The sequence below is a fragment of the Schistocerca cancellata genome, chromosome 8 (genome assembly GCF_023864275.1).
Source record: "Schistocerca cancellata isolate TAMUIC-IGC-003103 chromosome 8, iqSchCanc2.1, whole genome shotgun sequence".
In the NCBI taxonomy this organism is placed as follows: domain Eukaryota; kingdom Metazoa; phylum Arthropoda; class Insecta; order Orthoptera; family Acrididae; genus Schistocerca; species Schistocerca cancellata.
The window spans coordinates 416178223-416202017 of record NC_064633.1 but is presented as its reverse complement, the minus strand read 5'-3'; the positions used below and the strand labels follow the sequence as shown (position 1 = coordinate 416202017).

The window sequence follows — 23795 nt, the reverse complement described above, 5'->3', positions numbered from 1 at the left end:
CGAGGTCTTCCAATAACGTAAAACGTATAGTGGCCATTAAAACTGCAACACCAGTAAGTCGTGCAAATACAGCCGTTTTGTTTTGAATGAAATCATTTTGGCTATTAGGCCATGCATTATAAAACACTAAAGCAACTAAATTGCCTGGCTATTAGGCCATGCATTATAAAACACTAAAGCAACTAAATTGCCGACGTTTCGGACGACTTGCTGCGCTTCCTTTCAGGACGGAATGACCCATGCGTCTAGCTCTTACTACCATTCCGCGATCATAGTCTGTTAATTCCCGTCGTGCAGCCATAATCACGTCGAAAACCTTTTCACAGGAATCAGTTGAGTACAAATGACAGCTCCATCAATGAACTGCCATTTTGTACAATGTGTACGCGATACTGCTCCCATCTGTATATGTGGATATCGCTATCCCATGATTTCAGATCTCGGTGTATACTCGCACGAGAGTCGCGAGAAGCAAACTGCATCTGTCGGCTTGTGGCATATGCTGGCCGACATTTCACATTACAAGAAGCACAACCAAATCGTCTGATACTGAAATGCTATTGTTGAATGAGAAAACAGCTGCGTAATCTTGCCGTACACAGGCAGTGCCGATGGCGTTCAAATTGATCAAATGGCTCTAAGCACTATGGGACTTAACATCTGAGGTCATTAGTCCCCGACTTAGAATTACTTGAACCTAACTAACCTAAGGACATCACACACATCCATGCCCGAAGAACCGCCTAGAACCGCTCGGTCATAGCGGCCGGCTCGATGGCGTTACGCGTGTCTGGTTAGTAAGGGTGTGCTGAAATGCTGATCGTTTGCATTTCCAAGCAAGTAGTACGCTACATGTCAGTTTGACGTTTGTTGCGTGCCACCTTCATGGTGCTTCAGTTTTGACGGCCAGCGGGGTACTAAGCCTGAAAGCAGAGGAGAGTAAGAGAACCTGCAGAGCTGTGGCACGTGGAAGCCGTCGCGGAGTTTGTCCTCGGTGAGTGGCACCGCCATGGTCAGCTCCCAGCCCAGACCCTCCGCGTCGAAGGCGGCCCGCAGCTCCTGCATGAAGCACAGGAAGTCGTCTTTGTCCTCTGGCACTCCTCCTCGTGGCGCATTGCCCGGGTACTCCCAGTCCACGTCGAAGCCGTCGAAGCCGTACCTGTGCAGGAAAGCTGAAACAACATGCGTACATCTCAAAAACTGAACCGCATAGATTCGTCGAAATACACTGACAGGAAAAAAAATCGCAACATCAAAAACTGACTGATGAGGAGTAACGTAATTTCGGGAATACATTTGTGTAGGCAATATTCACTCATGCTCATAAATTAAGGATAATGCTGAGACATGGTGAGACAACGCTCTGGTGGGCGGTTTGCGGGTTTAAATCACCTCGGCGTATGACCATGCGGTACATTTGACCTGCGGTCGTCGCACGGTGGCGCTGGCAGCAGTCCACATACGCAGAGGTGTGTTGGTGCATGTCAGAGTACGGTGCAGCGAGTAAGTGTGCAGACGTTTTCAGACGTGCCAATGGTGAATTTGTGTTGAAAATGGCTCAAAGACCACATATTGATGACGTTGTGAGGGGTAGAATACTAGACTGGAGGCTGGTCAAATACAGCAGGTCGTAGCACGGTCCCTCAGTGCCACAAAGTGTGATCTCAAGATTATGGCAACGATTCCAGCAGACAGGAAACGTATCCAGGCGCTACAGTACTGGACGTGCACCGTGTACAACACCACAAGACCGATATCTCACCATCAGTGCCCGCAGACGGCCACTGAGTACTGCAGGTAGTCTTGCTCGGGACCTTACCGCAGCCTCTGGAACAGTTGTCTCCAGACACACAGTCTACAGACGACTGAACAGACATGGTTTATTCGCCTGGAAACCTGCAAGGTGCATTCCACTGACCCCTGTTCACAGGAGAGCCTGTAAAGCCTGGTGTCAAGAACACAGTACATAGTCATTGGAACAGAGGTCCCAGGTTATGTTCACGGACGAGTCCAGGTATAGTCTAAACAGTGATTCTCGCCGGGTTTTCATCTGGCGTGAACCAGGAACCAGATACCAACCCCTGAATGTCTTGAAAGGGACCTGTATGGAGGTCGTGGTTTGATGGTGTGGAGTGGGATTGTGATTGGCGCACGTACATCCCTGCATGTCTTTGACAGAGGTACTGTAACAGGTCAGGTGTACCGGGACGTCATTTTGCACCAGCATGTCCGCCTTTTCAGGGGTGAAGTGGGCCCCACTTACCTCCTGATGGATGATAACGCACGGACCCACCGAGCTGCCATCGTGGAGGAGTACCTTGAAACAGAAGATATCAGGCGAATGGAGTGGCCTGCCTGTTCTTCAAACCTAAACTCCATGGAGCACGTCTGGGATGCTCTCGGTCGACGTATCGCTGCACGTCTTCAAAGGACCACGACACTTCAGGAGCTCTGATAGGCACTGGTGCAAGAATGGGAGGCTATACCCCAGCAGCTGTTCGACCACCTGTTGTGCGGCCTGTGTACGTGTGCATGGTGATCATATCCCATATTGATTTCGGGGTACATGCGCAGGAAACAGTGGCGTTTTGTAACACATGTGTTTCGGGACGGTTTTCCCAACTTATCACCAATACCGTGGACTTACAGATCTGTGTCATGTGTGTTCCCTATGTGCCTATGCTATTAGCGCCAGTTTTGTGTAGAGCCACGTTGTGTGGCACCACATTCTGCAATTATCCTTAATTTATGAGCATGAGTGTATTTAGTGATTGCATTGTAAGACCACAAGTTAATGTAGGTGCAATATAAACCATTGCAAATGTGAAATGCTGGTGCATTAATAACCGATGTAAACGCCAGAACGTTGACTGCAAACATGCAAACGTGCATGCATTGGGCTGTAGTACAGGTGCTGAATGTCAGTTTGGGATGGAGTTCCATACCTGAGCACTTGGTCAGTAAATACAGAGACGGTTAATACCGTTTGTGGATGACGCTGGAGTTGTCGTCCAATGATGATGTCCCATACATGCGCGACTGGAGACAGATCTGGTAATAGAGCAAGTCAAGGTAACATGTCCACAACGGTATGTGACAGAACGTTGGAAAACACGCCGTGGAATGCTGTTCATGAATGGCAGAACAACAGGTCTAATCACCAGACTGATGTACAAATTTGCAGTCAGGATGCGTGGCATTATCATGAGAATGCCCCTGGTGTCAGATGAAACTGCACTCCAAACCATAATTTCAGATATATGTCCAGTACGACTAGAGCAGAAACAGGTTGGCTGCAGGCCCTTTCTTGGCCTCCTCCTAACCAACACATAGCCATCACTGGCACCGACGCAGAACCAGCTTTCAACATAAAACACAGCAGACCTCCACCCTGCTCTCCAATTATCTCTCGCTTGACGCCATTGAAATCGCAAATGGCAGTGGTTTGAGTTCAGTGGAATGCACGCTACAGGGCGTCTGGCTCGGAGCAGTCCTTGAAGTAACCGATTTGTAAAAGTTCGTTGTGTCACTGGTCCTTTAATAGGACAGACATCAGCTTTCAGATGTAGAAACACGCCTACCAACTTCCGTTTACGTCGCACAATTCCTTCTTGGTGCTGCAACTTTTTTCCGACAGTGTACTTGGTGCTTGAAAAAATGTGCATCACTTTACTTTATGACCACTGCCCACTGTGAGACTGAATGTCGCCTGCAGGCGTTGGAGGCATATGGTGCGGTAAGGATAGTATATAAGCAGAGGAGGGGCGGATAGAGAATCATTCCAGGGCCAATATGGCACGAAATGGGAAAAAATGCACTGATATACATTACTTCAAGAAAAATGCAATTTGTAATGTCCCGGTACCTAGTAAAAAGACTCTCGGAATTGGCGAAGCTAGCCTTTCGCATTCTACTGCCATGAGCACCTAAGATAAGTGGTTGAAGGGCGGAGAAACCATGCGCTGGAGGCAAGGTGTTAGATGTCTGCGCTTCATCAAAGACCGTGTAGTCGGAGGCTCGCCCCCTCTCTAGAAAAGGACAGGGGTTGATATGTGGCAGTTGTAGCGACAGAGTAAAATGCTCGTGGAGACAAAAATGTTTCGGAGCACACCGTTCATTGCACCTTGTTAACCATGGTGCTCCGTAGAAGACGACCCGTACCTGTTCTCAAGTTGACCGAACAACATCATCAATTGTCAATTGCTATGCAACCAGCACAGGATCATCGAGAATTGAGTGTGTGTGTATCAGCAGAAATGTGGAAATGTGGTGTCGCCAGGTAATATGAATCGCATGCTATGAACGAGAAAGTAGCCTTAAGTCAGCCTTAAGGGCCCTCTCCTTTCCGACTATATACAAAATCTTACATTGAAGATTAACGTGTTTGGCTCTGGCCTTCAAATAATATTCTACTCAGGGAAAGAGAAAGTCGTTGCTAACGTTTTCCCTCCTACATACAAGAAGAAGGAAAGACCCAAGCAGAAAGAATGCAAGAGAATTTCATGTCGTCATGTTTCCAAGCTGCTACTCCAGGCGGGTGTAAAATGAATGTGCGCTACGGAAAATACTGAACGCGAAAATGAAGATTTGGCTCTGTCTGTCTATTCCCTGAAGCAGATCTTAGGATCTCTTAAGGGTGTTATTATCTCCTCCTTCTTGCTCTTTAACATATGAATTACAACATAAACATAAATGAATAATTAAGGGAACTAGTAACTACAAATGATAAATGCTGTTTCTGCTTATACATTTATTGTGGAATAAACCCCTTTATATATTACAAATGTTTATATATCAATGTACAATGTACATAAAGAGATACAAATGGATTTCCTAATTAATATCATTGATGAATTTCCCAAATCTGCCCCTTTTTATGGCTACGCAATGTAATGCAAATAACGCAAGTTGACTGACGTCACCTAGGTACCAAACACTAGAAGACACTACTTTCAAAGATGATCTCCAGTGGTGTGCAACCTCAGTGGAAATAAAATTTATGTGACCACAGCTGTTTGGCTTTATGGCCCTAATAAGCCGAAGCAAATAGCAATATCACCATATGTACTGCTTCCAGTGCGTCAGAGTGACGGTTCTCGTAAACGTCTGCGACAATGGAAGAACTCCAGCCACAAAATATATAAAAAAACTTGATTCAAACACTAGGATGGCAGAAGACGGTCCTCTGCCTAGTATAATCTAATACTGCCTTCTCCTCTCTGTGTTCTACAGACGAGAAACGCGAACTCCCAGCCACAAGGACGGAGTTCAGATAACGTCTCAACGTGAGTATAGGCAGAAGAAGTGCTCTCAATCACTGAACGCTGCTTACTCAATGACGACTCCCTACCTGGAGGCGAAGTCCAGAATCGTATAAGTTCGCAACAGTACAGTGCCTAACCGTTCTAACTATAAAATCTCCTGAGAACAAAGACAGCAAGTCCGTCTGTGCCAACAAAAGCTGGTACTGAGCGACCGCCAAACACGGACACCCAAAACAGAAGACTACCTTCTCTCCACGACTGGCTTCCCAGCAAAGCTCGGCTCCCCTCCCTCATAACTGCAGAAAGCGAATCATATTCTCGAAACCACGGAATATTCTCCCTCTCTACACATTCTTCTGAACACCGACCAACCATATTTTTGTCTTTTGTCGTCCAGCGCGGAAAGTTTGCGAGGAAATACCTACCACCGTTAATTAGAAATACAGACAATGGTACGCTTCGCAGAGTAAATACCCTCGGAAACAACCCAGCCTGCGTGATTTCTGAGGTAACGCTCCCTCGATCCTCTCTGCTGCGTCCAAGATTTTTCAGAGTTTCCGAAGTATTATCCAGTTATCCTTCCGGCTACAAACCGGCCGACCACCGACCGCTGTATTATGCTTCAGCGCTCAGGTGCACCGATCGTCCGTCTTGGCTGCTTCCTGTGTCAAGCAGGACTAATACTCCTGTGCGGGCTTTTCCACCCAGGGCTTGATTTGCGCCCGCCGTTTCATTTCCACTGGCGTTCCAACCTCTACTAGTATAGGCAATCATGCATTATGCAATTCTGATAATAAAGACACTCCATCACCTTTCATGCAATAAGCGTTAACAACTATTTACAAGGTGTACGTGACAATGTCAGTCTTCTTTAAATATTCATTTATACCTACCAAATGATACCTAATTCCGGTTATAAATGACGGAGAAGTATGTAGATGAGTGCTTGTAAGGTGTGAAATTATAGCCACCTTACATGTTCACTAACAAATCATCGCCTCCAAACTATTCCTCTATTGTATTCAATACAAGATGCTGTAAAATGTGCTCATATCCTTCTACTTAAGCGTTTTACTAAACGCAATAAGTGGAGCACACCTTAACCACGAAAAACGCCCTCATACTCCTCCCACTCATCGACACTAAACTGTTCGCTCTATTCGTGATGTAAGGTAACTTTCACTAGGCCTTTGCTAAACCCGAACCGCCAGCCGCGGTGGTCTCGCGGTTCTAGGCGCGCAGGCCGGAACCGTGCGACTGCTACGGTCGCAGGTTCGAATTCTGCCTCGGGCATGGATGTGTGTGATGTCCTTAGGTTTAAGTAGTTCTAAGTTCTAGGGGACTGATGACCACAGCTGTTAAGTCCCATAGTGCTCAGAGCCAAACCCGAACCCTTCCATCGGATTCGCACAGGTTATAGCGTGATTCATCACATCACTCGTTTCGAGTCATCCATTATTCATGTGCGGAACTCTTCACACCACTTCAGGCGTCGCTTATCCTTGACTTCACAAACGTTTGGCTTCCTTCCAGTGATTTCACGCGATTTTTTTTTTACAACCACCTCCGCACGCTCGCCTGCCCCTGTCAGTCAGTGTATGGAATCTGTCTGGTCTTAGTCCCTTCGCGTTCTCACTTCGCAGTAACATCACCAAGTGTCGTCTTGGGCAGCTTTACAACGGTTGAATTGCCCATGATAGATCTGCTACTCAGTCGATATCCAGTGACTAATCCTCGTCTGAAGGTACTGAGCTCTGCTGACCACCCCATTCTGCACTTACCGCTTCTCTACTGACAATACAGTACTCCCCGTAACTTTTCACACTTGTTGGTCCACCTCTCAACCTAGCAGTCAGTTCTGCGTTACAAAGAGACGTCCGGATACTTTTGATCAGATAGTGTGCTTGTCTCCTTTAACTACATCACAATTCAGTCCATTCTCTGATTCTCATTCCCCAACCCTCCACCTCCCTTTTTGGGACATTATGTCAAGGAAACCATTCGACTTTGGATAAGATATCATTTGCATGGAGGGAGTGTACAACAGGTAGTTACTTTCTGGACTAGCCTCGCATGACTACAAAACAAGTAGGTAGTGGTATCAGGTAGTGGAATGCTCTCATCCCGCAGTTGCCAACGATGGGCTGCGACTTCATTTGAAGGAAGACGGCAGAAGTAAAGCGAGGAGAGACTCAGAACGGCTCACCGACGGCGCTGCGCACGAGGCTGGCCCTCCTGGCGGGGTCGCCGACCATGGCCGAGTAGTTGTGGCCGCCCTCCGCCCAACCGCCCAGCGCCACCTGCAGCCGCACGCCGGGAAACTCCTGCCTCAGCGCCGTGAAGTTCTCAAAGCCGCCATCTTGCACGTCCAGCTGTTGGCAGACAAGCAGCCGCTTTGGGAAGTGCGGAGAAATGCAGGCAGCACTTTCACTTAGTGCTATTCGCCATTTCAATTGCAATGACGTCCAGAGCTTTCCTGATTTTACAACGGAAAACTGAGGGGTTTCTGTAGCAAATGATTTCACAGTGTGAGACTAATCTAAATACCATGTTCCACAAAGTTTGGTGATTCCACCCCCCACCCGTTGCCGCGCGTCGATCGCTGTATCCCTCCCTCTTCCACCTCCACAACCTCCATCATCAGGGCAATTTCCAGCACCTCCCCCTCCCATATCTTGAACTTCACCATGACGTATACCCTTCCTTCCAACTGTAACCTGGGCTTGTTGCCTCCCCCCCCCCCCCTTGGGCCCTCTTTTTTCCACTCTCCTCCTTCTCCCAGAGCAGATTTTTCTCCTTCAACTACATCTACATCTACACCCATACTCCGCAAGCCACCTGACGGTGTGTGGCGGAGGGTACCCTGAGTAGCTCTATCGGTTCTCCCTTCTATTCCAGTCTCGTATTGTTCGTGGAAAGAAGGATTGTCGGTATGCTTCTGTGTGGGGTCTAAACTCTCTGATTTCACCTTCATGGTCTCTTCGCGAGATATACGTAGGAGGGAGCAATATACTGCTTGACTCCTCGGTGAAGTTATGTTCTCGAAACGTCAACAAAAGCCCGTACCGAGCTACTGAGCGTCTCTCCTGCAGAGTCTTCCACTGGAGTTTATCTATCATCTCCGTAACGCTTTCGCGATTACTAAATGATCCTGTAACGAAGCGCGCTGCTCTCTGTTGGATCTTCTCTATCTCTTCTATCAACCCTATCTGGTACGGATCCCACACTGCTGAGCAGTATTCAAGCAGTGGGCGAACAAGCGTACTGTAACCTACCTACTTTGTTTTCGGATTGCATTTTCTTAGGATTCTTCCAATGAATCTCAGTCTGGCATCTGCTTTACCGACGATCAATTTTATATGATCATTCCATTTTAAATCACTCCTAATGCGTACTCCCAGATAATTTATGGAATTAACTGCTCCCAGTTGCTGACTTGCTATTTTGTAGCTAAATGATAAGGGATCTATCTTTCTATGTATTCGCAGCACATTACACTTGTCTACATTGAGATTCAATTGCCATTCCCTGCACCATGCGTCAATTCGCTGCAGATCCTCCTACATTTTAGTACAATTTTCCATTGTTACAACCTCTCGATACACCACAGCATCATCTGCAAAAAGCCGCAGTGAACTTCCAATGTCATCCACAAGGTCATTAATGTATATTGTGAATAGCAACTGTCCTATGACACTCCCCTGCGGCACACCTGAAATCACTCTTACTGCGGAAGACTTCTCTCCATTGAGAATGACTTGCTGCGTTCTGTTATCTAGGAACTCTTCAGTCCTTCCCTCCCTGAGTTCCTGCACCCCCTCCTCGACTGCTTCACTCCCACGTCCTTCCCCCTGGCCCTCTTCAGCGCACCCTCCCACCCGTCTCCCACATCTTCTCCTCTCCCTCCCTTCTTCTTCTCTCCCCCCTCACCTCCCCTACCTCGGTTCTTCCATTCTCCCCCTCTCCTCCCCTCCCTCCATTCTTCCCTCCTCCCTCGTCTGTATGCCCCTGGCAGCTCCTCTCTGTTTGCTCATCGTCAACGGTGTACTACATCAGTGTTGCGTTCAGTGCTGTTAACCTGTTCGTCAAGTGCTGTGTGCTGGACTTGTACATAGTGTTATTGTCAGTGATTGTGTTGTGCCACGCCATCCGTCGATACTTTTACGATCCAGTGTGTGGTTTTGTTTTGTGTGTGCTAATTTTTTACGGTTTATATCTCCATTTTACAGTACCCCTCCCCCCTTTTGTCTGTTCTCTTCCGTACTGTTCCCCATTTTATATCTATTTTCCCCATTCTGTTATTTTAAATGTCTTCTTTGTATAACTACTGTCTTTCGGCTGAAAAGCAGCGCATATGTTGCTGCCATCCTGCTCCAGGGAAAAAAAGAAAAAAAAGTTTGGTGCTGTACTCGCTCCTGTTCTTGACCTGCATGAATGGTACAATATACATTAGAGGCCTCTTCAACAACTGTGTTAAAGTGCCTGAATACATTCATACCAAAAATCACTAGCAGAAAATAAACTCTGTCATCATTGGCTTTTGGTAACCCCGTACTGTTCTAGATAAAAATTAGTCTCGTGGCTATTGGTGCTATGTTTTCGACCACTTCAGCTAAGTGAAGAATTTAACATAGACAGCGAGAAGATTTTGAGATTACCCATATGGTATGTTAGTTTGCAGTCTGTGACCTTACCTTCTCGTCGAGTACTTGAAGCTCCCACGTGACGTTGTTGAGCCCGACGAACGAATAGATGATGTGTGTACACATATCTCCTGGAATGTCCTCGATGCCATACCGTAACCTCTTCCGGTACACAGCCCAGCTCTCGAAGTAGCAAGTGACGCGGCCGCGGCGATGACCACCTGGAAATTACATGCCCCTATGTAATGAACGTGTGAGACAGAAACGTACTGGGAATAGACAAACACGATTCAGAAAGAACGAAATTAATATTGGAGATACGCTGATCATCATAAAAACAGCTGCATCCAAAATAACGAGTCAAACTGCGATCATTGTTGTCAGGTAACTAGATGGTACCATATATGTGAAATGATTACACTTTCAACATAGAAAGGACCAACTTTTATTGTGCTGTACAGCACAAAACGTATGTGTTGGCATGGCATTAGGCCCCTGTAGTTTTGAATACAGGCGCCCAGACGTCGCAGCATAGAACTGCAAAGGTCTCTGACGTAGTCCTGTTATGATGCACCCCATGCTCCTTGAACTGCAGTACTCAGTTCTTGGAGATTGATGGGTGGACGTGGAGTCCTGTTGATACACTCCATGGGACTCTACAAATTCTCGATCGGCGAAAGATCAAGCGATGTGGCTGGCCATGGCAGAGAATCAACAGCTGGAAGGAACGCTCAGGATGTGGCAGAGGAATGATGACAAGCATCGTTCTGCTGAAATAGAGCGTGGGTGTGGGTGTTAAGGAACGGCAGAGCCACTGATTGCAGAACCTCCTCCATGTACCATGCGGCTAACAGTGAATGGGTACCGTCTATATCGCGTGTTACACCATCACACCAGTCTGGCAGCTTGTGTTATGGAAGACTACCACCAGCTCTTCATAGCGTTCTCCACTGCTCCTCCAAATAAGGAACTGGTGGTCGTCGCTTACAAACCCGAGGTGGGACTCGTGAGTAAAGATGACATGCTACCAACCTGGAGGGTCCTATGTCCATCAGGTGCAACGCTGCGGGGGTGTAAATGGAAAGTGTCGTAATGGTTGGTATGCATCAAGCAACCATCTTCCAAAGATACTAGCGCTTATGGAATGTTGCACAGAGGCAGTACAGCCCTCTGAATGGCCTCTATCGTTGCTGTTGGATCTGTTCACACATGGCACACGATCCGTCGGTCATCCCTCCATGTGGTACATATCAAACGTCCAGATCATACATATCGTGCATGTGTGCCTTCCTGTATCCATGGCCGTTAACAGTGGCCAATATCTGTATCCGTACGATTTGTGTAGAGCGCAGTGCGAAATTGGAACACACAGCTTCCTACAGCCCCATGATGTGGGCCTGTAGTTCGTCTAGCTAAGCAACCTGCTGTCAAACGTGTCACTTGGTCATAGTACTCGTTCAGGTGGTGCCCTATCGATTCTGGCCGCTGAACTGGTAGCATGGCTGTTTGGGGCTCTCTTAAATCAACCGTGGGACGACGTCACAGCCCCGCTAACACTCACTGAGTGTGTGACCAACCGTGCAAAAGTAATAACTGGCATACCTGATAATGTGCAACATGTCCACCCAGTTTTCAGTGGATCGGTCGTGCCCTTCTGCGTGCAGCTCTTATTATGACGAGCTGTGTAAGAGAACGAGATTCTTTGGGTTGGGTTGATTTGGGAGAGGAGACCAAACAGCGAGGTTATCGGTCTCATTGGATTAGGGAAGGAAATCGTCCGCGCCCTTTCACAGGAACCATCCTGGCATTTGCCTGAAGCGACTTAAGGAGATCACGGAAAACCTAAATCAGGATAGCCGGACGCGGGATTGAACTGTCGTCCTCCCGAATGCGAGTCCAGTGTGCTAACCACTGCGCCACCTCGCTCGTTCGAGATCCTTTCCAGAATAAAATTGGAAAAGAGGCGTTAGTAGTCAAACATTTTGTTGACACATGAAAAGCGGTAGAGTGTGTCAGGTAGCAAACGAAAGACAATTATTCAGTTTCAAGCACTGGCGCCCCACAACGGATTTAATCCATCAAGAAGATTAGAAAGTTCCATTTTATGTTCTTTCAGTGTTTCGCATAAGCATTCACTCTTTGCTCTGCTTATGCCCTTAACGTTCAGTTGGGAAATTGATACTGAGTGTCCAATCTTACGAAACTGAGGGACCTGAGAAGCACTTCTTCGGTTATCTTTCCTTCTTAACGTCTGACCGATCTGTCTCATCTCAAAGGTTGTTGCTCTCTTAACACTACCTGGGCGACAGGTGCAGAGTAATAGAGGGGGTAAATGCTGTGGACGTGTACAGCAATGGCGAACTGCAAATCTAACATCACATTTTGAGTGTAAACGTAGGCCTCCGCGGCCGTTGTCACAGTCAATAAAATTCTTCTGGGTTTGAGGCCGCATTGTCATCCGTAAAAATCCGACGTTTTGGCGACTGTTGCAAGGCGCCTTCCTCAGGGTGTATTGCTAACACCAGCAGTTAGCAATACACCCTGAGGAAGGCGCATTGCAACAGTCGCCGAAACGTCGGAATTTTACAGAGGACAATGCGGCCTCAAACCCAGAAGAATTTTATTATCACATTTTGAGTTCAGAATCTTGAATATTGCAGCACTCAAAAATAGCTAAGTACGATCCAACAGGGGTCCCAGACGTACAAAACTCAAGTCTGGAATGTGGCAGCTAAAATGAAAAACTCGGAGCAATGCACACCAAAAGAACTGCTTGGGACGCCACAGTCCTCATATTATCGATTTTAGCTCTTTCATAGTCGCAAAACATTGCTGTTCAACTTTATTAAACAGTGCTCACACTAAAATAATTGGCACACAGCTTCGTCAGGCAATGCGCCTTATCACAGGGTGCATTCGTTCCACAAACACGCAGGGGCTACCGGTTCTTGGTAATATTCTACCAGCATCCATAGGAAGATCACAGTTATTGCTCAGCTGTGTACAAGAATAAAAATCAAACCAGAATTATAAATTCATTCAAAATTATGATTAACAGAACCGTGGCGACTGAGGTCTAGAAAATTGTTGTGGCGCACAGCAATCAGGCTGCAAAAGAGTCAGTTCGACATGTTAGATGCCCAGAACAGCCAACGGCAGGAGCAAACTTTCTAAGTGCATCATCAACTACTTAAAACTTCCTGGAAGCGACCAGAAAGTATTCATTGGCCACAGCGGCACTTGTGCATGCTAAATAGGTTTAGAAATGATTGGGGTGATGTGGAGCGTTCATGCACCAATGGGGATGGAAGTCCTTCCCTCAATGTGACTGCCCCGAAGTGCACAAAACCTTACATCATATAACATTGAATGTTCCTCAGAGCATTCGAAGGGACGATGGAAGATCTTCACAATTCGTCTGCAAAAGTTTCTGGCTGGAGAAACTGAGTTTGCGTATTTTAGTATAGAAATGTATATATTTACAGTAAATAGTTGTCTAATATTTTCTCCTGTCTTCATAAGATAAATAAATAGAACTTCTGTTGTGTGAGACTCAAACAAAAAGCGATACGTAAAGAAAGAAGAGAAAACGAATGCATTTAGGCACTGAGAATACGAAATATTTCTTCAGATCGATGAAGTAGGCTACAATTATTGAGAATAACTTTAGCCGTGAGATTGTATCGACGCTCATTTTTAGCTTTCCTGAGAGTTCTAAGGAATGTTTACAGTCTTCGAATAACAAAAAAAAAGAAGTCGTTACGCAGGAATGGCAGACACAGTTGCAGTTCTGACAAGGAGGTTCGTATGTTAATTTTTAGAACTGTACCGCAACTATCCGAATTATAAAAGAGGAAGCATTAGGATTTAGCAAGCATTAGGATTCTCCCCTGATACTATGCTTGGGTGAAAGTGAAGAGAGCATGGAATTTGGAAACAAGAATTGTGTAGACCTTCCTGACTGCAAACGAACGCATAGCCACAATCACAATTAGGTAGGTAAGTAACCGTAAATTGGAGTGCTTAGAGCGTTCTTTGCTTAAGTTTTTCGAAAGAACAGAGGAGAAGTAGCCAAATGTAGAACAACGTACTAACGTGTTCCTCAGGGACAACAGTTTTGCTGACAGAGCAGACAAAACGAAGACATTTGTTGAGAAGGCACGCATACAACTCTTCCATGGCGGCTTGACGTCCTGCATATATCCTAGTGTGATTTTTTCTTCCATTCTTAAAAGCGAGTGAAGCTATCGGTGGATTTCACGTTCAGCGGGTCCAATAGCGTCCAGAACTTTAAGAACTGTACTGGGATAAGATTTGGAAGCATAAAAAAATTACGTTCTCCTCTTGGAAAGGATGTAGAACACGGACATGCACAAATATTCAGTCCTTACATTGGGAAAACGGAGAAGTAATACGTATCAGTAGAGGGTCCCCGCGCAACCTTCGTTTTGATGATGACACTGCTCTGTTTATTTCTAATGAGGGCTGTAGTGTAACTTAAATGGAGTTTGCCGAAATCTGCGGCCAAACGAATGTATGATCCATAGACTACACTGAGAGAAGTTACAAAAGTCTTGGAATAACCACCAATATCGTTTCGGGACTCCTTTTGCCTGGTGTAATGCAGCAACTCGACGTAGCAGGGACTTAACAAGTCGTTGGAAGACCCCTGCAGAAATACGAGCCATGGTGTCTCTATAGCTGTTTGCGACTGCGAAAGTGTTGCCGGTGCAAGATTTTGTGCACGAACTGGTCTCTCGATTATGGCCCATATATGTTCGATGAGATTCATGTCAAGCGATCTGGGAGGCCAAATGAACCGATCGAATTGTCCAGAATGTTCTTCAAACCAATCGCGAATAACTGTGGCCTCCTGACATGCCTCATTGTCATCCATAAAAATTCCATCATTGTTTGGGAACAGGAAGTCCACGAATGGCTGAAATGGTCTCCAAGTAGCCGAACACAATCGTTGTCAGTCAATGATTGGTTCTGTTGGACCAGAGCACCCAGTTCAGTCCACGAAACACAGCCCACACCATAATGGAGGCAGCACCAGCTTCCACAGTGAAACTTAGGTCAGTGGCTTCGGGATCTGCCCCACATTCTAACCATACCATCAGCACTTACCAACTGAAATTAGGACTCATTCGACCAGGTTACGGTTTAGGATCGAACCGATACGGTCACGAGCCCACGAGAGGCGCTGCAGGCATATCTTGCTGTTAGCAAAGGCATTCGCGACGGTCGTCTGCTGCCATAGTCCGTTAGCGCCGAATTTCGCCGCACTGTCCTCACGGATGCGTTCGTCGTACGGCTCGTATGGATTTTTGTGGTTATTTCACGCAATGTTGCTTATCTGTTAGCACTGAGAACTGAACTCTACGCAAACGCCGCCGCTCTCGATCGTTAAGTGAAGGCCGTCGGCCACTGCGTTGTCCATGGTGAGAGGTAATGCCTAAAATCTGGTATTCTCGGCACACTCTTAACACTTTGGATCTCAGAACATTGAATTTACTAATGATTTCCGAAACGGAATGTCCCATGCGTCGAGCTCCAACTACCATTCCGCGTTCGAAGCCCGTTAATTCCCGTCGTGTGGCCATAATCACGTGGGAAACCTTTTTATATGAATCGACTGAGTACAAATGAGAGCTCCTCCAATGCACTGCCCTTTTACATAGCGTGTACGCGATACTACCGCCATTTGTATAAGTGCATATCCCTATCCAATCACTTTTGTCACTTCAGTGTGGTAGGGCGGTGGACTAGCATTCGGGAGGACGGAGGTTCAAATCCCCGTCCGGCAATTCAGATTTACGTCTTCTGTGATTTACCAAACGCGTGGGTTGTTTCTTTGAAAAGCACAAGGCCGATCCCCTTCCTCACATTCCCACTGTCCGAACTTGGGCTCCGTCTGCAACAACCTCTTCGTCGACGGAACATCAACCCTTACTCGTTCTTTTTTTCTGGCTATATTGAGTAAGGAACTTCTTCTAAAATATAAGAAGAGACCCGGAGGTCAACTTAATCACAATGGAAAATATGGAGGAGCAACAAGTGAAAGTCACAACGAGTTAATTTTCACTTTCGTTACTGTGAGTATTTTAATAGTACTAGAGAGATCTTTAGCCTCTATATTCCAGGGAATGTTATTTAGAACTAGCTGCAATGGCCGACGCTGCCAGAGATGTTCAATATCTGACACACAAAGTGACTGGCCCTGTGTGCTGTTGATAATCACAGGGAATGCAAGCCGCATGTGAAACTGCAGTCGCTTTGATCGAAGGACGTAATTAAATATCTGTGTATCAATGCGAGTACTGAATACGTCTTCATTTGCGGCTTACCCATTTGGCCTCTATTATGTTCGGCAGTAGGTTCTTCAAAGCCAGCGTTTTGCGCTGCATATGTAACAATGGCGACTAATCAGTAAGTAAGAGTTTGCAATCATGTTTCTGTCAAGCTTTCGCTTGCCCCGCGATATAGTGACGCCTGATGGTACTGCCTCCAAGACGGTAATTACCGCTGTAATTTATTCTCCCGATAGCAATTACAGAGAGGTTACCACGATATAATTCATTTGTTAGAAATTTAATTTTTCATTAATTTTCTTCGTTGTTTTATGCGACTGTAGAAATTTAAAGTAAATCGGCCAAGACTTTTCAATTAAATCTGTCAAGTACTTTTTGAGAATAAGGTGTTCATTTTAACTGAAGACATTGAAATATGTCGAAAACTACGCGCCGGACCAAAAAAAGTTATAATTCAGATTTGTATGTCTCGGAGGGGGACATCCAATGATATTACACTCGACACTCCACCCCACCCCACCTCTCACCATGCGCGGGTGAGAGGTGGTTCAAATGGCTCTGAGCACTATGGGACTTAACATCTTAGGTCATCAGTCCCCTAGAACTTAGAACTACTTAAACCTAACTAACCTAAAGACATCACACACATCCATGCCCGAGGCAGGATTCGAACCTGCGACCGTAGCAGCCCCGCGGATCCGGACAACAGCGCCTAGAACAGCACGGCCACCGCAGCCGGCAGGGTGAGAGGTGGGAAGCAACTTTGAAATCTTCAATCGGAACCCCGTTTTTTATTGCAGATTACGATTCTACGGCAAAATCTACATACGTTTTGTCTGCAGCATTTTCTTCACTTCGCCGCAGATGGCACTGTAACTGGAGGAACAGACATGGCTACACAACCTTAATTTACCACATGCTACTCAATGGCCCTTGAATATCCAATGGCACGTGGGACACCACTTCCACGCTGCGAGGTTAGGACAGGCCAGTATTTCATAACTTCTAATATATTTCATGGCCTTAACGTTGCTCCCATATTTTCCGTAAATCGGGATTGTTATAATTTTTTCTTCTGTGGTTGCAACATCCATCGTCCACTTGCACGTCTGTTCTCCAAATGATAGGTAGGTGTGCAGGTAATAAACACTGCACAATACTGTAATGTTCAGAGCGCTATTGTACTGCGTCTGCACGATACGTAAGCTCCGGCGCATTGTACTGCCTGTCATGATACATCATTGTTCGTTACACGACCACGGTGGTGCGTCGCGTAGTCCCCTGTTCGATATGTAGGAGGAATACAACGTTGCGAATGGAGTTTCCCATTAGTTATGAAATACTGGCCTGTCCTACCCTTGCAGCATGGAGGTTGGATCCCACGAGCCATTGGATATTTAAGAGCTATCGAGTAGCATGGCGTAAATTACTATTGTGTACCAATTTCTATTCCTCCGATTACAGCGTTATCTGCGGTGAAACGAAGAAAATGCTTAAGACAAAACGTATCTAGATTTCGCTGTAGAATCGTAATCTGCATTAAAAACGAGGGTTCTCACTGAAGACTTCAGACATCTCTGAAAGAACAGACACTACGTATATAGGGTGAATCATCTACAGCTTGCACTGAAAATATTGCGGAAAAGGAAAGTGTTATTGATGTACTGTTTTCATAGAACGGGTTGGTAGTCAGGCTCAATGGTTCAAATGGCTCTGAGCACTATGCGACTTAACTTCTGAGGTCATCAGTCGCCTAGAACTTAGAACTAATTAAACCTAACTAACCTAAGGACATCACACACATCCAAGCCCGAGGCAGGATTCGAACCTGCGACCGTAGCGGTCACGCGGTTCCAGAATGAAGCGCCTTTAACCACACGGCCACACCGGCCGGCCGGTATCAGGGACTCGTATTATTAGCCAATAAACAGGTTATAATAATACTTAGAAAGTGTTCAAAATGGTTCAAATGGTTCTGAGCACTATGGGACTTAACTTCTGAGGTCATCAGTCCCCAAGAACTTAGAACTACTTAAACCTAACCAACCTAAGGACATCACACACATCCATGCCCGAGGCAGGATTCGAACCTGCGACCGAAGCGGTCGCGCGGTTCCAGACTGAAGCGCCTAGAACCGCTGGCCGGCTTAGAAAGTGTATTATTCGTTCAAACACACGCTTTTTTAAGTGGAGTGATGCGTATTGACATTAACGAACTAAAAGTAAGGTAAATTAGAACGTCAGTGGTATTTGTTGCAGGATTCCAGTGCGAGTGGTTTACGAGATACTGTATTTTGAAAATTTCCCACATGCGCACTTCCCTGAGTGTATTGTGACTTGCTGGCCAGTGTGTGACAGTCCAAGCAATAGGTCGTCTGTGGGCGATGGGATTTACCAACGTGGCTGTTGATATACTTTCCGGGATGTGAGGTCGTGGTCCAAGAACTTTTCTGCTTGGACCACGACCTCACATCCCGGAAAGTATATCAACAGCCATGTCACCCGGTCGTGAAAGCCTTCATTCTACAATTTACAAACGTGCTCACGGTGTATGGAAAATGTAGGAAGCATGAATTTTCTTCTTGCAGCAATATGTCCCAGTGTATGTCAACCATCTCGGCAATTATTCATCAATCTCTTCAACCAGTTACGTGAAAGCGGTAGAGTAACACCTAGACAACGTCACAGAAGGAAACAGATGACGATAGAAGAGGGAGAAATTAATATTCCTGCTGCTGTTTCAATTGATCCGCTCGTTAGCTCCTGTGAAATCGCACGAGGAAGTGGCACGAGTCAGGCAAGTGTCCTACGTATTCTCCATCGACATAGGTTCGATTCCTATCACATCTCTCTCCATCAATAGCTGCATGAAAGGATTATGCGAATCGTGTTAACTTGTGTACATGGGTATTAAGACAGGACACTCCAGATGCACAAATATCACAACCTCTTAACAGACCATCTTCAAGGATGCTAGAAGGCATTCTTCTGCAGACCAGGAAGAACCTATGGTACCAACATGACAGCTGTCCAGCCCATAGTGCACGAAGTACTACAGCGTTCCAAATCGTTGGACTGGACGCAGAGGACCTGTAAGTTGGTCAGCCCGTTCCTCGGTTTTGATACCTGTGGACATTCCTCTGTGGGGAAAGTAGAAAGATAGTGTCTACAAGGACACAGCAACTACATCCGATGATATGTACGATGTATTAATGCAGTCTGCGCTGAAATACTAGCACGTGTGGAGCAGTTGTTCCAAACCAGACTGGAAGCTTGTACTGCCGCTGCCAGTGGTCATTTAGAAGACAACCTGTGATGCTCAGTTGCCTCGTTACAGGTCAGAATTCACATAACTAGTGTATGCACTTGCGTTATTCTTTAGTGTGTGCTACCACAGGTATTGAACAAGTGTCGGTGTGGAAACTTATCAAAATACGATATCTCGTAAACGACTCGCACTAGGATCCTGCAACAAACATTACTTACATTCTGATTTCCCCACTTTTAGTTTGTTAATTTCAATAGGCAATTTCCATTAAAAATACATTTTCTGAGTATTATTACAATCTGTTTATTGGCTAAAAATACGACCCCTGGCTATCAATCCATTCTGTGAAAGCCGCACATCAATAGCACTTTTAATTTCCGCAGTGTTTGCGACGCAAATTTTAGGTGATTTACCCTGTATATGTCGTGTCAGTTCTTTCGGACATGTCTGATTGAACAGACGCTACTTGTGTATATAATCAAGGTGAGACGGCCAATGATCTGTTTAGTGCAGATGTACACCAGGATCGAACTCTTACAGGATTCGAGGAAATGCCGCGAGTAACGAGGATAATGGGCAAGGGGCACTATATTAGTAGTGTGCGGAGAACTTGAGAATTTGAATGTGAGGATAGGCGTGCTAGGGTAGTCCATGCAGTTGTAATGACGACTGTGTCTGTGTGGCTTGGTGGTCAGAGTATCTGCCTAGTAAGCAGGAGGCCACGCTCGAATCTTGGGCCTGTACAGATTTTCAACGTTCCTTCTTGATTTCAATCAATCCCTACTCGCTGTCAATGTCTGTAATTGCTTTGTGTCTTAAAATACTTTACATTCTTTGTACTTAGCTTTCTCGTAATTTCTTAAGCATTAGTTGTCGCTCTCTGCTGCAACAAATGATGTACAAAACAGGCGTTCTATATTCAAACAAGTGCCAGAACCAAAGACTCTCACTAATTTTCGCTTTCACGCGCCATCGAGTCGATCTCTGTGTGTCTCCATAAGAATAGCCTTTAGGTCCCAAGGAGCGACTGCTACATCTCCATCCTACAGACCAGAGACACTATCAGTCAAGTGTCTGTGGGGTGCTGTAAGGGTAGATCTGCTAGCGGAAAACGTGCACAACTGGCATTGTTTGAATTCCAGAATTTTCGCAATGTTAGGGCCTATATGTGATGGGAAATCCTGGACCGCCATCTTAGTCGGTCACCCATCAGTGTGCATACTGAAATAATTGTTTAGGAGCTGCTCGCTCCGTACAGCTGCTTCAGTTATAAAGTAACATAGTAGCGCTCTCTTAAATTCTTTACAATCGTGAAAACGCGCACTGTCGCTAATTGTTTACATAAAGTGGTGGACGCTGCAGCTGTTTAAATTGGTCTGCCAATTCTCCAATTGTTTAATGAAAACTCTACAGTTGTTTAAATGATGGGCTATCCTTGTAGTGGTCTTGGGGGCTGCTGCCACCGCTACCCTCAAGACACTATCACCACACGAAATTCGCGGAAAACAGATGATATTTAAGAAATTTTGAAGATGACAGTCCTCGGATCCAGAAACATTGGGGTTCTGAGACAAATGCGCTAGATCCATCTAGGATTTTGGTGGAAGCGTGACGTCATAGTGGGGGAGAGGTGGGAGTGTAAGGAGGGCGTGGCCCTAAAAACCCTCTTACATTGATGTAGCCGGACCCAAACCTGTCTTGGTGCCTACCTTCGACGACCACTAACACTGTAGCCTGAAGAAGCCATCTTGTTAATAGTTACTTTAATCAAGCTGTTGAAGACATGTGTAGCCATCTGTCTCACTTCTTTCTGCATTAATGTTAAGCCCTTGAAGCCTTGGTTCAAATGGCTCTCAGCACTATGGGACTTAACTTCTGAGGTTATCAGTCCCCTAGAACTTAGAACTACTTAAACCTAACTAACCTTAAGACATCACACACATCCATGCCTGAGGCAGGATTCGAACCTGCGACCGTAGCGGTCGCGCGGATCCAGACTGTAGCGCCTAGAACCGCTCGGCCACTCCGGCCGGCTAGAAGTCTTTGTAGAGGTTATGTTCGTCCTATTATTGAATTTGTGCTATTCATTGCTTTTTGAAAAAAAACAGACGTATTAGGAATGTCGTATCCTCTTTAGCCGCTTTTATGTCGTCTCGTTGCCTCTGTAGAGCTGTACCATGGAAAGCAAGGAGAGGGGGTTGGTTGGTGGCCAGTATTCTCGTTCTATAACACAAACTGCACACAATTAATAAACGGTTTCTTTGTTCATAAACAAGGAGCTACTTAATTTTAGTTTCTATGTGCTGTGGTAGAAGCTCTTCTCTGTGTAGTGCACATAGCCTCAAGGCTGTTGAATTAGAAGTCCGCTATGTTCACTATAAGGTTGCAATGTGCTCCCTGTCTCTGTGCTGAAGTCTGTGGCTCAGTCTCAGTGGTACGCTGGAACTTCATGGCGTGCAGACTCGACCTAACTGGCGTAACAGGCTCGAACTAGCTGGCTAAACTGGAACGAAATGCCTGACTGACTCGAACTGGCCCTCCAGTCGGCAGTGGCTATCTCAAACACTGGCGGCTGAGAGAGCGTTGGCGGCGTATTTCCAGCGAGTCTTGTCATTAGCCTCTATTGATACTCTCGTAACCACTATGCTGCATGGTGTGCTGGCGCCAGCGTACACCAGCACAAGGAACAACAAAGGACAATAATGAATGAATGTATTGCGAATCAGTTTGATTACCATAAGAAGTAGTTTTTTTATTTTTTATTTATTTTTGTGAAGCTCGCCGATCAGTTTGTTAGGCGGTTTACCTGAGAGCACAGCAGCATTTTCGCTGCTAGAAGATTCCTCGTCGACAGAGTTGGTTGGTGACCCAGTGGAGGAGTCTAGTGGTGTTGTGTCTTCGTCACTGGCGGCAGCCAAGGCGAGGACCACCACCAAAAAGAGGCCGACCTGCGAACAATCGCCTCTTTTATGTGCTGCTGAACACAGGCGCCGAGATTAGTATAATGTGTCGTCTTCAACTGCAATCATGGCTGCCACCATCAAACTAAACACGCTGAAAGCATGGGCAGTATTCGAACAGATGCTTTGTATGTCATTGGCATTTCCTAAAACAATCGCTCTGCGCTACATACCTCTATTTGTAACTGCATCCTAGAACAATGTTATCTACCTAGTACAAAATAAACTGCTCCGCGGAAATCACTATGGGTTTCGAAAACTTTGATGCACAACTCAAATCACACTCTTCCACATGATTTACCCAATACAATGGACTGGCGAAGCCAAGTTCATTCGATGCTTCTAGACTTTCGGTAAATGTTTGACTGAGTACCACATCGACTTCTTCCATAAAAATATGTACCTGTGGGGCATGCAACCAAGTTCTCAAAAGACTCGAAAATTTTCTGACAGTCACAACAAATAAAATTATCCTCTTAAGATGCTGAAGTAATAGTGTGCCACAGGGGAGTGTAATAAGCCAGTAGCTGATGTACTACATATTACTGACTTCATTGATGATGCACTTACCTAATTCTATTCAATTAAAACTGCAGTAATATCCAGTTACAATCAAACAATTTGTGGGAATGCAGCCAGGTGACATCTTCGACAACCGCCGATATTTCGACAGGAGAACACCCACATCAGGGACCAAATCCGGAGAATATGGTGGGTGTGGCAGTAACTGGAACCCCATTTCAGCCATGGAACGATGGTGCCGACTTTCCAAAATTTCTATGGGTGCATATCAAAGGCGGAGTTCCCGTGTTCTTCAAGCCATTATCTCAACAAACAAAACGTAACAATCCAAATTACGTGAAAACAATTTCACTCAAATCTTAAACCACATCTCTGTTATGTTTAAAAACTAACCATTCAGATGGTTTGTAACAATCAGCTTCATTGTATCTCGGATTATTCTTTATTGTTGCTCAATATTGGCAAACATACTTTAAAACTATTGTTGAGAAATGGAGTGGGCATTTGTAGCGTGTCACTTGTAAGAAAACATAAAAGCGTGCTGAAAAGAAGGGATTCCATTCACGGTATGCCTTTGCCCTGGCTAAAGAAAGGCAAGCAATGGGGGAGTGTGTTGCTTGGTTACCTTTGCAGAAACAAATTTGAAACAAATAGAGGTCCTATATTTTAACTTCCATCTCAGTGTTTTAATAGTTTGTTACTTTCTGATAAAATCAAGTGAGAAATATGAATTTTTTCGTTTTTACCAACTAAAAATTTTGTAGGTGCGGCGCAAACACAAGATTATGTACATGGGCGCACCCACATAGTCAGCACATACGCCA

At 45.7% G+C, this 23795-nt stretch overlaps 1 protein-coding gene across 1 annotated transcript in view; it reads right to left on the bottom strand.

The window, feature by feature from the left end:
• LOC126095042 (endochitinase-like) overlaps positions 1 to 23795 on the bottom strand; it is a 92632-nt gene that overhangs the window by 39425 nt on the left and 29412 nt on the right. Inside the window, exons 2-5 of the mRNA XM_049909714.1 lie at positions 22296 to 22437; positions 9959 to 10128; positions 7471 to 7636; positions 950 to 1172 (exon numbers count right to left, since the gene is read on the bottom strand). Of these exons, the coding sequence (XP_049765671.1) occupies positions 950 to 1172; positions 7471 to 7636; positions 9959 to 10128; positions 22296 to 22437 (701 nt within the window). The remainder of the gene's footprint in view (positions 1 to 949; positions 1173 to 7470; positions 7637 to 9958; positions 10129 to 22295; positions 22438 to 23795) is intronic.